Source organism: Palaemon carinicauda, chromosome 8, assembly GCF_036898095.1.
Source record: "Palaemon carinicauda isolate YSFRI2023 chromosome 8, ASM3689809v2, whole genome shotgun sequence".
Classification (NCBI taxonomy): domain Eukaryota; kingdom Metazoa; phylum Arthropoda; class Malacostraca; order Decapoda; family Palaemonidae; genus Palaemon; species Palaemon carinicauda.
Genome location: NC_090732.1, coordinates 12,276,384 through 12,291,587, shown reverse-complemented (window position 1 = coordinate 12,291,587; position 15,204 = coordinate 12,276,384). Strand labels below are relative to the sequence as shown.

The 15,204-nt window shown below is 45.5% G+C and overlaps 1 protein-coding gene across 1 annotated transcript in view; it reads left to right on the top strand.

The window, feature by feature from the left end:
• Positions 1–15,204, top strand: part of Vps13D (vacuolar protein sorting 13D) — a 390,232-nt gene that overhangs the window by 56,187 nt on the left and 318,841 nt on the right. The window contains exons 9-12 of the mRNA XM_068377692.1: positions 1,998–2,203; positions 5,938–6,087; positions 6,221–6,293; positions 6,462–6,648. Of these exons, the coding sequence (XP_068233793.1) occupies positions 1,998–2,203; positions 5,938–6,087; positions 6,221–6,293; positions 6,462–6,648 (616 nt within the window). The remainder of the gene's footprint in view (positions 1–1,997; positions 2,204–5,937; positions 6,088–6,220; positions 6,294–6,461; positions 6,649–15,204) is intronic.

The following is a 15,204-nucleotide window of genomic DNA, read 5'->3' as shown; positions in this document are numbered from 1 at the left end:
GCCTTCCAACACAGGTGGGACAATCTCGACGTGTACGCTTTTCCTCCCTTCACGTTGATCAGGCAAGTACTCAACAGAGTAAGGACAGCTCACAACCTAAGGATGACTTTGGTAGCGCCCTGGTGGCCGGAGAGGGAGTGGTTCGTGGATCTAAAAGAGTTAGCGTGCCTTCCCCTGTGGTCGCTGCCAGACAGACCAGACCTTCTCAGTCAGCCCCACTTCCAAAGGTTCCATGATAATCCTCGATCTCTCCGCCTTCACGCGTGGAAGTTATCGAGCGTCTCCTAAGGAAGGAGGAGTATTCGTCAGGGACAGCGGAAAGAATGTCGCGTTATCTGAGGCGTTCTTCGGCAGCTGTCTACCAGGCAAAATGGACCACATTTACTAAATGGTGTTCCTCCAGAAACATCAAGCCACTAAGGGCTTCTATCGCGGATATTGCAGACTTCCTCGTACACCTCAGAGACGTGGTTGGCATGTCAAAACTGGCCATCAAGGGAGTCCGTGCAGCCTTAGGCCAGGTTTTCCTCCTGAAGGGCATTGATCTGGGTTCCTCAAGACATATCTCTATGCTAATCAGAAGTTTCGAACAAGCATGTCCCCCTCAAGCCTCCAGGGTACCGCAGTTGGACGTGGCAAGAGTTCTGAAGATGTTAAGTGAACCCCCGTTCGAACCCTTGAAGGACATAGTGGACAGGGATCTCACCCTCAAGACTGTCTTTTTGTTAGCTTTGGCGTCAGCAAAGAGGGTGGGGGAAATCCACTGTTTGTCCTATGAAGTCTCACACTCGAAGGGTTGGCGTGAGGTCTCCTTCAAGTTCGTCCCATCGTTTGCGGCTAAGACCAAGAATCCAGCTGCCGGGGATCCCAAGTTCGAGGGCTTCACAATTCCAGCAATTCCTCGGTCAGGTAATCCTGAGGAATGTTTTAAGGGTGAGTTACTTAGACACTAACATGAGCTCTTTGTGTAGTTTTCCCTACGGTTTCGTTTTCTGACCGACTTTGAACCTAGTCTCCTATCTAGGCTCCCTGCCGTCCTGCTTAGTTGGGTCTGGAGGTCAGGAAGATACTCCCACCTCCTAAAGTGTAAGTCTCCTAAGAAAGTAGTTCGAGGTAAGTCTCCGTGTTGGAACAAATCACAAATTCTAAGTAATTTGTATTTTTCCTAACATACTTACCGAGAACTACTTTCGTCTAATGGCCCTCCCTTCCTTCCCCGTGTGCCTTACTGACCCTTAGGTAATTAAGCATCCAAGAACTTACTGAGGGTCGAGACCCAAGCTAGCACGCGGCCTGACCCAGGATTGGCCTCAGGGCACGTATCCTTCCGCCTGGGGTAGTTCTTACAGAAAACGGAAGTAGGGTAAACTACACAAAACTCTGGTTGGATGAGAGGAGATTCCAGGTATCTCCTAAGAAAGTAGTTCTCGGTAAGTATGTTAGGAAAAATACAAATTACTTAGAATTTGTGATTTTCATCATTTTTCATAATCTTTACGTTTAGCCAAAAAATATGAAAATATAAAGCAAATTACAGTTGATTAGTCCACTAGTATTAATCAACTGGATGTCATCTAAAAAAAAAAAAAAAAAAAAAAAAAAAAAAAAAGAGATAAACGATTCACCGGTAAGTGGTTATTCTTGAATGCTTTTGAACCCTAGTGTGAGGGTGTGTTCCTTGTTTATTTAACGATGAGCTTTTTCCGCTTCGTAGGGTTAAGCGCCGTTACCTAGAGGAGTATTAAATTATTGATGTTTATTAAAATAAATTTTTTTTTAGAATGGTAGGACTAGAATGAATGGAGTAGGGATTATAGTTATATGTAGATAGGCAAGCGAGTCATTCATTAAATTTTTGGTTTAATTTTCAGTACAGTTTGAAATGTAAACTTTCAGATAATAACATTAGGTACAGTGCATCTCCTAGTTTAATGTAATATTATTCTGTGCTTATATACTATGTGCAATATTTCTGAATTCTTAATTTATTTTTATAGGTCACTCAGGATTCGGCATTTCCATTGTTAGTATCGCCACAAAATAGCGAGACCTCTGGGTCTGGATTAAAAGCTGCTATGTCAAGAACCTCTACTATGTATGCCAGACTAACAACAATGATATCTCCCTCGCAACCTAAGGTGGATGGGCCTCTTTTTGCGTTGATATACGAGTGCCATCCTTTTAATTCAAAAGCAGACCACAAGTAAGTATTTTACTCTATGATTGTTTTTAATAGAAAAGCTTGTTAACTAACAGTTCCCTTTTTCTCTGGCTGTCAGATAGCTTATGAGTTTTACAATAAAATTCACCAAACTTCCTACATAAGTTTATTTATTTTCTTTTATTTGTTATGCAGCAGATACTTCGTTACTATTTTTTAAAAGTTATTTCGTCCTCTTATAGATCAAGTAATAGCATTGATTTCAATTACTCCACTTAATCATTACGATGGAAATAAGTAAACTCAAGAAAATTCCCAAAACGTTCACGTTTAACCTTATCCTCCAACTGTAAATTCACAATACACTAAAGGATGAGGAACAATTTGATTGGAAATATCTGTAATTTCTCTTAACGGGCCTCCTTTAAATACTCAATTTTCTGGAATAAACCAAGGTGGAAGGTTAATTTCCCTTAGGTTTGTACAAGATGAAAGTACTTCTAGTATCAGAAACAGGGATTTCAACTGGGTTTCAGTGCTGCTGTGTTGTTTGGAAGCATCACCATACACTTACCGGTTATTAGAGATCTTTGAGTTTGGAGGGTCTAGAAGAAGGACTGATCCTTCTTCGACCACTTCCCTGACCGGAGAAGATTATCTGAAGTTGACTCCCGCACTTCATGAGAAATATCTGATGAAAGAGATGACTGGAACCCTCACTTCTAAGGTCACTCCTGGGGTGAAAAGATGAGGATTATCCCATAATTCCACTAGTTGAAGTTTGTTTTGTATCTATAATGTATAAATGTCTGATACAGTATACTGGAATACAAATCAAGTCCAGATCAAAGGCCCTATTCGAATGCTGATTTATGGGAAACTGGGAATCGATCTTATAAAAGATACTCAAATAAATGAATTCCTCTAAAGGAGCTAGAGGCCCTATGAACCTCTTCCACATCCGAACCAACAGATTTAGTTCCCTTGAAGTCCCAACACAATTAAGAAAAATGGAATCCTCTTTTCCCATGGAAAAAACCATAAAGAAACTGCCCATTTGCATTCCCCAAGAAAGAATCCTTTTAGACTCAGAGAAAACTTATCCAAACTAGGACTCCCCACCCCCTCTCGGTACGCCGTGTTCAGTTGACCCTCCTTATTCGCTTGGCTTAGGTAACACAGACCACTGTCTAGGCACGGTTGACTAACACATTAGCTAACTCACTGTACTGCACTACATTGTTTTTCACATGGTTTCTATCACAGTATTGTAGTCATACTACTTTTCAGAGGTAATTGTACATTATTAAGACAGTTTCAGTACAAGGTAAGACAACTCATAACACGAAAGTCATCGCTACGCCACCATATATTTATAAGTAACAACAAAATACTTGTTCTAATCTAACAACACTCGCTGATACTGTAAAGTAAAAAAGTCACTAATTGTTGATGGTTGAAGTTTACCTGAAATTGAAAACAAAAGTAAAAAAATGCTATAACGAAGCACAATTTTTTAAAATCATGATATTTTAGAATGCAATAATGTTGTGTGCCTAAACTAGTCAGCCAGTTGACGAAATCGAATGCCGTGTTTTAAGGTTTAGCTTACAGTAATACATTGCAATATTGTAAATACACTATTAGTAGTTCATTTTCAATGAACATATGAATATTTATCCTACCACAGGTTAAAGATGGAAATGGAAGGTTGTTAAAAGGAGAGGAGGCAAGGAAAAGGTGGGCGGAATATTTTGAAAGTTTGCTGAATGTTGAGGATAATAGGGAGGCAAATATAACTGCTGTTCCAGGTGTTGAGGTGCCAGTGATGGGAGATGAGAATGAGAGAGAGATAAGAATAGAGGAAGTGAGGAGAGCACTAGATGAAACGAGAGTAGGAAAAGCATCTGGTATGGACGGTGTGAAAGCTGAGATGTTGAAGGAAGGGGGTGTGACTGTACTTGAATGGTTGGTGAGATTGTTTAATATGTGTTTTGTGTTGTCAATGGTACCAGTAGATTGGGTTTGTGCATGTATTGTACCACTATATAAGGGTAAGGGAGATGTGCATGAGTGTTGTAATTCAAGAGGTATTAGTTTGTTGAGTGTAGTTGGAAAAGTGTATGGTAGAGTACTGATTAATAGGATTAAGGATAAAACAGAGAATGCAATCTTGGAAGTACAGGGTGGTTTTAGAAGAGGTAGGGGTTGTATGAATCAGATTTTTACAGTTAGGCAGATATGCGAGAAATATTTAGCAAAAGGTAAGGAGGTGTATGTTGCGTTTATGGATCTGGAGAAAGCATATGATAGAGTTGATAGGGAAGCAATGTGGGATGTGATGAGGTTATATGGAGTTGGTGGAAGGTTGTTGCAAGCAGTGAAAAGTTTATACAAAGGTAGTAAAGCATGTGTTAGAATAGGAAATGAAGTGAGTGATTGGTTTCCGGTGAGAGTGGGGCTGAGACAGGGATGTGTGATGTCGCCGTGGTTGTTTAACTTGTATGTTGATGGAGTGGTGAGAGAGGTGAATGCTCGAGTGCTTGGACGAGGATTAAAACTGGTAGGCGAGAATGACCATGAATGGGAGGTAAATCAGTTGTTTTTTGCGGATGATACTGTACTGGTAGCAGACACAGAAGAGAAGCTTGACCGACTAGTGACAGAATTTGGAAGGGTGTGTGAGAGAAGGAAGTTGAGAGTTAATGTGGGTAAGAGTAAGGTTATGAGATGTACGAGAAGGGAAGGTGGTGCAAGGTTGAATGTCATGTTGAATGGAGAGTTACTTGAGGAGGTGGATCAGTTTAAGTACTTGGGGTCTATTGTTGCAGCAAATGGTGGAGTGGAAGCAGATGTACGTCAGAGAGTGAATGAAGGTTGCAAAGTTTTGGGGGCAGTTAAGGGAGTAGTAAAAAATAGAGGGTTGGGCATGAATGTAAAGAGAGTTCTATATGAGAAAGTGATTGTACCAACTGTGATGTATGGATCGGAGTCGTGGGGAATGAAAGTGATGGAGAGACAGAAATTGAATGTGTTTGAGATGAAGTGTCTGAGGAGTATGGCTGGTGTATCTCGAGTAGATAGGGTTAGGAACGAAGTGGTGAGGGAGAGAACGGGTGTAAGAAATGAGTTAGCGGCTAGAGTGGATATGAATGTGTTGAGGTGGTTTGGCCATGTTGAGAGAATGGAAAATGGTTGTCTGCTAAAGAAGGTGATGAATGCAAGAGTTGAGGGGAGAAGTACAAGAGGAAGGCCGAGGTTTGGGTGGATGGATGGTGTGAAGAAAGCTCTGGGTGATAGGAGGATAGATGTGAGAGAGGCAAGAGAGCGTGCTAGAAATAGGAATGAATGGCGAGCGATTGTGACGCAGTTCCAGTAGGCCCTGCTGCTTCCTCCGGGGCCTTAGATGACCGCGGAGGTAGCAGCAGTAGGGGAGTCAGCATTATGAAGCTTCATCTGTGGTGGAAATGTGGGAGGTTGGGCTGTGGCACCCTAGCAGTACCAGCTGAACTCGGTTGAGTCCCTGATTAGGCTGAAGGAACATAGAGAGTAGAGGTCCCCTTTTTGTTTTGTTTCATTGTTGGTGTCGGCTACCCCCCAAAATTGGGGGAAGTGCCTTGGTATATAGATAGAGACCACAGGTTAAGAAAATTTAGATAAAAAAATGACTGGCATTCCATAAACTGTTTATTGGATATCTTTTCACAGTGATTATAATAATTTGTTATCAATACAGTACAATACTTTTATAAGCAGGGGTATTTGTTTATTTTCAGGCTAATTGTGAATTCATCAGCATTGGACATTGTGTATAATCCTTCAGCACTTGAGGCCATCAGTAATTTCTTCACAACGCCTTATCAAAAAAGGGAGGGAATTGGTAGTTCTTCACAGATGTCAGCTCTAACTACTGCTGCAAAGAAAAGGTTGTGTGTTATATGTAGCTTCTGGTACAGTATCATCCTTACATATGATTTATATTTATTCTTTTTAAGTTAATCCTGTCTTGGTTATTTTTGTAGAAGTTTGTTAATAACCCTTTCATTTGTTTTGATATAGGTATGAGGAATTAAAAGAGCAAACAAAGCAAGAGTTCATGAGGAATTTTGAGCATATAATGGAGGGTGACCTTGTAAGTGTTTTTTGTCTCATTGCCACTGACTTTGTAGTAAAATATTTGTAGTAAAACAGTTAAAGAAGATGTAATAAATAAAATTTCGATATATGACGTATTTTGAAATATTATACCATGTTCATTATTCTAGTGACTCATGTTAGTATTAATTTTTTCCCAAAAAAGGTGATGAGGAAACACTGGGACATCAAGCTAGATATTTCAGCCCCACAAATAATAATTCCTGAACACTTCCGTGATCGAAATGCCACTCTAGTGGTTCTTGATTTTGGAAAACTTATTTTCTCCTCTGCTCGTCCAATGGCATTAACAAAGCTTAAAGATGAGCTAGATGCTGGAAGTGATGATGATGGTAAGCATTTCCTATTTTTCATGTTTGCTCTAGCTTCAGGAAGTGTGTGTGTGTGTCATATAAGCACTTAAAAACAACAACTGCTTTACTGCCTCTTTATTTGAGTATTGTAATATGAAATAGATAATTTTTATCTCCTCCAACACATAATTACTTAGTTTAAAGTATATTTCATATTGCTTACTATGTTGTAATGATTTTGAATAGTATCACACTCACTAAATAGATTTTTATTTGCTAAGTGGCTACTAAGGAAGAATTGTTTAGATTCTAGGTACTGTACCATGTTTATATAAAGCTTTCATCAGACAAGAGCAAGTAATAAACTGAAACAATCTTTTGTCCGTATAACTTCGAGAAAATATAGTATTTTTTGAAAGTTGTACTATTTGAATTTTTAGTTGTGAACTCCATGTGAGTTGTGAATATAAACCCCTAGTTGTATACTTGTTTTGAGAAAAGCCTTCCAAAGATAAATCAGTGTTTTATTTATGTTTTAAAATATATGGAAGGAAGTAGCCCACTTTTTTTTTTCTTTTTTATTTAGATTGGTGTTTTTCAAGAGATTAAACAAAATCACGCAGTGATCTAAGTTAGATATCATGGGGATCAACTGAAGATTGGTTATGATTTTATTTTCTATTTATAATGGATTCTAAGTAGAAGAAACCTCATAGCTTTCAGAATGTTTGTATTTGATACAATATACTGTACCTGTACTTAGCGACGTCCTGATTTATGTTGTTTTTATAGAAACTTTTCAAATATTAATTTCCAATATTTAACTTAGCCGGTGATTATAATAGCTGCAGCTCTGCTGCTCGACAGAAAACTCTACGGAAAAAATCCGCCAGCGATCGCTATGCAGGTAGGGGGTGTACTTCAACAGCGCCATCTGTCGTCCAAGTACCCAGTACTCATTGTAAACAAAGAACTCAATTTTCTCTCTGTCGTGCTACCGGCAAGACCTACTAATTCGCTGTTGCTAACTGGATTTGTTTTCACAACTATTTGGTGAAGTACACTATTCTAGTTTTGAGCTTTCGCTGTGCAGGCTTTCTCTTCAATAAATCCTTGCATTCTTTTTTTGATATCGGATTATTTGTTGATGACTTTGGATAGTTTTTGAATTCCCCTTTGACCAATTCAAAATGGCTGACCCTTCTCAAGTCCCAAAATTCAGGAAGTGTAATGCTAGGGACTGTTCAAGGCGTCTTCCGAAGGCCTCTATCGATCCTCACACCGTTTGTTCCAATTGTCGGGATAAAACCTGTCAATTGGAAGATCGATGTGAGGAATGCGTTGGGCTTTCGGAATTCGATTTTATCGAATTCCAAAAATATACACGTAGGCTAGAGAGAGATAGAGTCAGGAGAAGTTCATCTCGTTCTGTTGATTTTTCCTCTCCTCATGCCCCACAACCTATTCCTTCCCCTGTAGTGGTTGCTCCTAATCCCCCTTCTGGCACTCAGGAACCTTCGATGGCTGATATGATGCGTGCCATCCAAGCTCTGGGTGAGAGAGTTGAGTCCCTGGCTAGTGACCGTAACCAGCTCATGGCGGACGTCAAGGAGCTGAAGTGTAAAAGTGCAGTGGGAAGTGATAAAGTAAGTGATAGTGTTGTGGATAGTGTTGCGCTTGAGGGTTCGTCTGTTCGTGCCTGTCGTCCTCCTAGTCCTGGACCTCTTGCAAGCTCCCAAGTCCAGGGGAGAAGCAATGTCGTACGACCAATGGGTTCGAGAGGCTTTAATCAGCGAACAGACGTTCCCTCCGTGGTTTCGGGCGTATCTACCCAAGATCGCCCCACCCACACAAAGACGAGAGAGCCCATTTATTCCTCGTCTGCGGAAGAGGTTTCTCGCAAGAAACCATGGACCAAGGTCTCACGACCACTTAAGCGCAAGTCGGTCCCTTCCGCGCAAGTCCAACGGCCCAGTTATAGCCACTGGGTCAGTTCGGACTCGCTGCAGTCTTCCGATGACTGCTCACCTCCTAAGAGAGGCAAAGCGGTACCGCCTCAGGCAGTTACACCGTCTGTCGCCGCACCTGCTCCTGCAGACCCTAAGTGGTCTTTGCTGCAGACCATGCAGTCCCAATTAACGTCTCTGATGCAGGACTTTCGTGCGGAGAAGGTTGCTGCTGCACCAGCCTCTTGCCTACAACCAACCACACACTCGGTTGTGCGTCCTGTGGACGCTGAGGCGACCTTCTTGCGCACTCCAGCTGAGAGAGTCCCGCCACCCATGCGTTCCAGTGTGCCCTGCCAGCCGCATGTTGACGTTCAGCGACGCACGGAGCCTTCCGTTGACGTTCGCGAGGTACAACAACCGTCAGAGTTGTTTTGTTTTGACGCGGTGCGTCAACCTCCGCAACCCAGTGTGGTTGCCACTGCTCACCCTCATCAGATTAGACAGTCTGGAGTAGACGCTGTGCGTCCCCGCGCTGCTATGGTTGTTGCCAGCTCACAGACTGGGCAACAGTTCCATGACGTTGCGTCCGGTTCAGTCACGCGTGCACCCGTGCGACCGGACTCAGCTAACCAGCCGTTACCTACTCCATTGCCGCTTCCTCCTCAATACTCGGATGAGGGACTTTCTGAGGATGATGATGCGGTACACGTTGATGAACCACATTCGGACCTTGACGAGCCTAAGTCCACGCAACCCTCTTTGGACTTTAGAAAAGTTCTTGCTCTGTTCAAAGAGATGTTTCCGGACCAGTTTGTGTCTGTGGCTCCGCGCTCTCCTCCGTCAGAGTTTGTATTAGGTACGCCGTCATCCTCGCCTGCCTTTACTAGACTCGTCCTCGCACGCTCGTCCAAGAGAGCTTTACGAGTGATAGGAGAATGGATGCAGTCCAAAAAGAGTCTAGGGAAGACAGCCTTTACGTTTCCCCCTGCTAGACTCTCTTCCAGATCGAGCGTCTGGTATGCCACGGGAGAAGTTCTCGGCTTGGGAGTTCCTGCCTCTGCCCAGGGCGACTTCTCAAGTCTTGTAGACTCTCCCCGCAGGCTAGCCATGAGACGCTCTAAGATATGTTGGTCATCTTCGGACCTAGACCACCTGTTGAAAGGGATATTTAGAGCCTTCGAGGTCTTCAACTTTTTAGACTGGTGTCTGGGAGCTTTGAGCAGGAAGATCTCCCCGACAGAGAAGGAAACTTCCTTGCTCATCATGTCCTGCATGGACAAGGCCATACGTGACGGGTCGAGTGAGCTTGCTGCATCGTTCGTATCCGGAGTCCTCAAGAAGCGTGAGAACCTTTGCTCGTTCCTGTCAGCTGGAGTGACACCTTGTCAAAGATCCGAACTTCTGTTTGCTCCTCTTTCTAAGTGCCTTTTTCCAGAGGACTTGATTAAGGAGATTGCTGCTTCTTTGATACAGAAGGACACTCATGACCTGGTTGCGTCCTCTGCCCGCAAAGCCACCCCTTTGCCTACCTTGTCAGCTAGACCAAGGATGGACACTCCAGCGTCCCGATTTATTCCGCCCTTTCGTGGCAGAGCCTCCAGCAGAGGAGGTGCTCGTGCCGAAGGGAGACGTGGGAAGAAGAAAGGAACCAAGTCCTTTAAAGGCAGAGTCTGACTGCCAACTTCTTCAGACAGCAGTGGGAGCCAGACTCAAGAACTTCTGGCAGACCTGGGAGAAGAGAGGCGCAGATGCACAATCTGTGAAGTTGCTCAGAGAGGGGTACAAGATCCCGTTTGTACGAAAACCCCCTCTAGCAACGTCTCCCATCGATCTCTCCCAGGTACAGAGAGGAAGACAAGAGACGAGCATTGAAACAGGAGGTGTCTCTCGTACTAGAAAAGGGAGCGGTAGTCAAAGTCCTGGACCATCAAACCCCGGGCTTCTACAACCGTCTCTTCTTAGTGGCAAAGAAGACAGGAGGGTGGAGGCCGGTGCTAGACGTCAGTGCGCTGAATGTCTTTGTCACAAAGCAGACGTTCTCCATGGAGACCACAAAGTCTGTTCTAGCAGCGGTCAGAAGGGAAGACTGGATGGTCTCTTTAGACCTAAGGGACGCATACTTCCACATCCCCATCCACCCAGACTCCCAACCTTTTCTGAGATTTGTTTACGAAAAGGTTGTCTACCAGTTTCAAGCCCTGTGCTTTGGCCTAAGCACAGCTCCTCTTGTGTTTACGAGGCTGATGAGGAATGTAGCCAAATTCCTTCATTTAGCGGACATCCGAGCCTCCCTCTATTTGGACGACTGGCTTCTAAGAGCTTCTTCCAGTCGTCGCTGTCTGAAGGATCTAAAGTGGACTCTAGATCTGACCAAGGAATTGGGTCTCCTTGTCAATATGGAAAAGTCTCAAGTGGTCCCATCCCAAACTATTGTGTATTTAGGGATGGAGATTCACAGTCTAGCTTTCATTATGTTTTTCTGTTACATTGTAATACTGTTTTCGCAATTACTAACTTTTAATGAAGGATAGAATTGCGTGTTTCAGGTACAAACCACTTAAAGTTTCGAGTTCAGTGAAATAAGTGCAAACAGAAAATCGAAAGTGATAAAGTGATAAGCGCAAAGTGTTACAGTGTTGCGTTCGAGGGTTCGTCTGTTCGTGCCAGTTGTTCGCCTAGTCTGGGACCTCTTACAAGCTCCCAAGCCCAGGGGAGAAGTAACGTCGAAGGACTTATGGGTTCATCAGGCCTTGATCGACGAACAGACGTTTCCCTCCGTGGTTTCGGGTGTAACCAGCCGACGTGATCACCCCACCCACACAAAGACGAGAGAGCCCTTTTATTCCTCGTCTGCGGAAGAGGTTTCTCGCAGAAACCATGGACCAAATCTTGCAGCTTTTAAGTGCAAGTCGGTCCCTTCCGCGCAAGTCCAACTCCTAGGTGGTGCCATTAGCACTGGGTCAGTTCGGACTTGCTGCAGTACGACAACTGCACACCTCCCAGAGAGGCAAGGTGGTATCGCAACAGGCAGTAACTCCGTCTGTTGCCGTACCAGCTGTTTTAGACCCTCAGTCTCAACGGACAGTAGCTCCGTTTGTTGTTGTCTTTCTTAAACTCTAGTGGTCTATGCTGCAGACAATGCAGTCTCAGCTTGCCGTGTTGATGCAGGAGTTTCAGGCAGAGAAGGTTAGCACACCTCCTCTTGCGAGCGCTCCTCCACCTCTGCGCAGTCCACCCTGCCAGACGTATGATGTTGAGGCTCCTCCTGCCTCCATGCGTGAGCTGCCGCATTGGGAGTTGCCAGGTACCAGCGCTATGCAGCAACCTCCACTTTCCTTGAGGCAGGAGCCTCATGCTATGCGGCAACCGCCTCAACTCTTGAGGCAAGAGCCTCAACTCTTGAGGCAAGAACCTCAACTCTTGAGGCAAGAGCCTCAACTCTTGAGGCAAGAACTTCAACTCTTGAGGCAAGAGCCTCAACTCTTGAGGCAAGAACCTCAACTCTTGAGGCAAGAACCTCAACTCTTGAGGCAAGAACCTCAACTCTTGAGGCAAGAGCCTCAACTCTTGAGGCAAGAACCTCAACTCTTGAGGCAAGAGCCTCAACTCTTGAGGCAAGAGCCTCAACTCTTGAGGCAAGAGCCTCAACTCTTGAGGCAAGAACCTCAACTCTCGAGGCAAGAGCCTCAACTCTCGAGGCAAGAACCTCAACTCTTGAGGCAAGAACCTCAACTCTTGAGGCAAGAGCCTCAACTCTTGAGGCAAGAGCCTCAACTCTTGAGGCAAGAGCCTCCTCAACCCTTGAGGCAGACGCAACTCTTGAGGCAGGAACCTCATGCTATGAGGCAGCCGCCGCAACGCATGCAGCAACCGCATTCTTCACAGCATGAGCCTCTCTCTGCGCAGCTACCTCCTCAACCCTTGAGGCAGGAACCTCACAGGAGCCTCATGCTATGCGGCATCCTCCTCAAACCATGAGGCAGGAGCCTCATGCTATGCGGCATCCTCCTCAACCCATGAGGCAGGAGCCTCATGCTATGCGGCAACCTCCTCTACCCATGAGGCAGCCTCATGCTATGCGGCATCCTCCTCAACCCATGAGGCTCCTGCCTCATGCTATGCGACATCCTCCTCAACCCATGAGGCAGGAGTCTCATGCTATGAGGAGCCTCATGCTATGCGGCATCCTCCTCAAACCATGAGGCAGGAGCCTCATACTATGCGGCAACCGCCTCAACCCATGAGGCAGGAGCCTCATACTATGCGGCATCCTCCTCAACGCATGCGGCATGAGCCTCATCCCTTGCAGCATGAGCCTCATCCCATGCAGCATGAGCCTCATACCATGCAGCATGAGCCTCATCCCATGCAGCATGAGCCTCATCCCATGCAGCATAAGCCGCACGCCATGCAACATGCTCTGCTTACCTTACAGCATGCTCTACATACAGCATGCTCTGCATACAGCATGCTCTGCATACCTTACCGCATGCTCCTCAGTCACACATCTTTGGTTGTTGCCAACTCACTAGACTGTCAAGCAGTTTCATAACGTTGCCTTCTAGTCTGCTGCTTTTGCACCAGTGAAACCCTCACTGAGAGAACTTAGCTTTTCTCGGATATGGTTCCTGTAGATGAGAAAGTGCTATTCTCCCTCCTTCTGATATTCCCTTGAGGACTCTGTCATTTGGAGAGGAGCCTTTAGCTGCTTAGCCTCCTATGGACTTTTATTTAAGCATAACATGCTTCCAGGGAGGGTAATGGTTCCACTTCAGTCGCTAACCCCGTCTGTTACCACACCTGCTCCCATAGACCTTGAGCTTTGTTGCAAGACATGCAGTCCAAGCTTAGTCCTTGTTAGAGGATTTTTTGTTTACGGAGTCAGTGTGTCACTGGGAAGACGTTCAACAACCAGCAGAAGTGACTTGTTGTGACGCAGTGCGGCAACCTCAGCAACCCGATAAGGAGTTGTCTGTACGACCCAGACAGTCTAGACAGCTTCGGGTTGTCGCTGTACTTCCTCGCTTCCCCATGGTTGACAGTTCACAGACTGTGCAGCAGTACCATGATCTTGTGTCCGGCTCCGTCAGACGACTAGCTTTTAAGAGCTCCCACAAGTCGTCGCTGTCTGGAGATTCTCAGATGGACTATGGATCTGACCAAGGAACTGGGCCTCCTGGTCAATTTTGAGGAGTCCCAGCTCGTCCCATCCCAGACCATTGTCTACCTGGGTATGGATCTTCAGAGTCGAGCTTTTCGGGCTTTTCCGTCGGCCCCAAGGATCTACTAAGCCCTAGATTGCATCCAGAGCATGCTGAGAAGGAACCGATGCTCAGTCAGGTAGTGGATGAGTCTAACAGGGACACTTTCATCGCTGGCCCTGTTCATCGAGTTAGGGAGACGCCACCTCCGCCCCCTTCAGTATCATCTAGCGGCTCACTGGATAAAGGACATGACGCTAGAGACGATCTCAGTTCCTGTTTCCGAAGAGAGGAGGTCTACTCTCACGTGGTGAAAGAACAGCTTTCTTCTCAAGGAAGTCTACCTTTGGCTGTTCAGAAACCCGACCGCCGTCTCTTCTCTGACGCATCAGACACGGGCTGGGGTGCGACTTTGGACGGACAGGAATGCTCGGGAACATGGAATCAGGAGCTAAGGACACTTCACATCTATTGCAAGGAGCTGTTGGCGGTTCATCTGGCCTTGATAAACTTCAAGTCCCTCCAGCTTAACAAGGTGGTGGAGGTGGACTCTGACAACACCACAGCCTTGGCTTACATCTCCAAGCAGGGAGGGACTCATTCGTGGAAGTTGTTCTAGATCGCAAGGGACCTCCTCATCTGGTTAAAAGATCGAAAGCTCACGCTGGTAACGAGGTTCATTCAGGGCGATATGAATGTCATGGCAGATCGCCTTAGCCGGAAGGGTCAGGTCATCCCCACAGAGTGGACCCTTCACAAGAATGTTTGCAGCAGACTTTGGGCCCTGTGGGGTCAGCCAACCATAGATCTGTTCGCTACCTCGATAACCTAGAGGCTCCCGTTGTATTGTTCTCCGATTCCAGACCCAGCAGCAGTTCACGTGGATGCTTTTCTGCTGGATTGGTCCCATCTCGACCTGTATGCATTCCCGCCGTTCAAGATTGTCAACAGGGTACTTCAGAAGTTCGCCTCTCGCAAAGGGACACGGCTGACGTTGGTTGGCTCCGCTCTGGTCCGCGAGAGAATGGTTCATAGAGGTACTGCAATGGCTGGTCGACATTCCCAGGACTCTTCCTCTAGGAGTGGACCTTCTACGTCTACCTCACGTAAAGAAGGTACATCCAAACCTCCACGCTCTTCGTCTGACTGCCTTCAGACTTTCGAAAGACTCTCAAGAGCTAGAGGCTTTTCGAAGGAGGCAGCCAGAGCGATTGCCAGAGCAAGGAGGACATCCACTCTCAGAGTCTATCAGTCTAAAGGGGAAGTCTTCCGAAGCTGGTACAAGGCCAATGCAGTTTCCTCATCCAGTACCACTGTAACCCAGATTGCTGACTTCCTGTTACATCTAAGGAACGTAAGATCCCTTTCAGCTCCTACGATTAAGGGTTACAGAAGTATGTTGGCAGCGGTTTTCTGCCACAGAGGCTTGGATCTTTCCACCAACA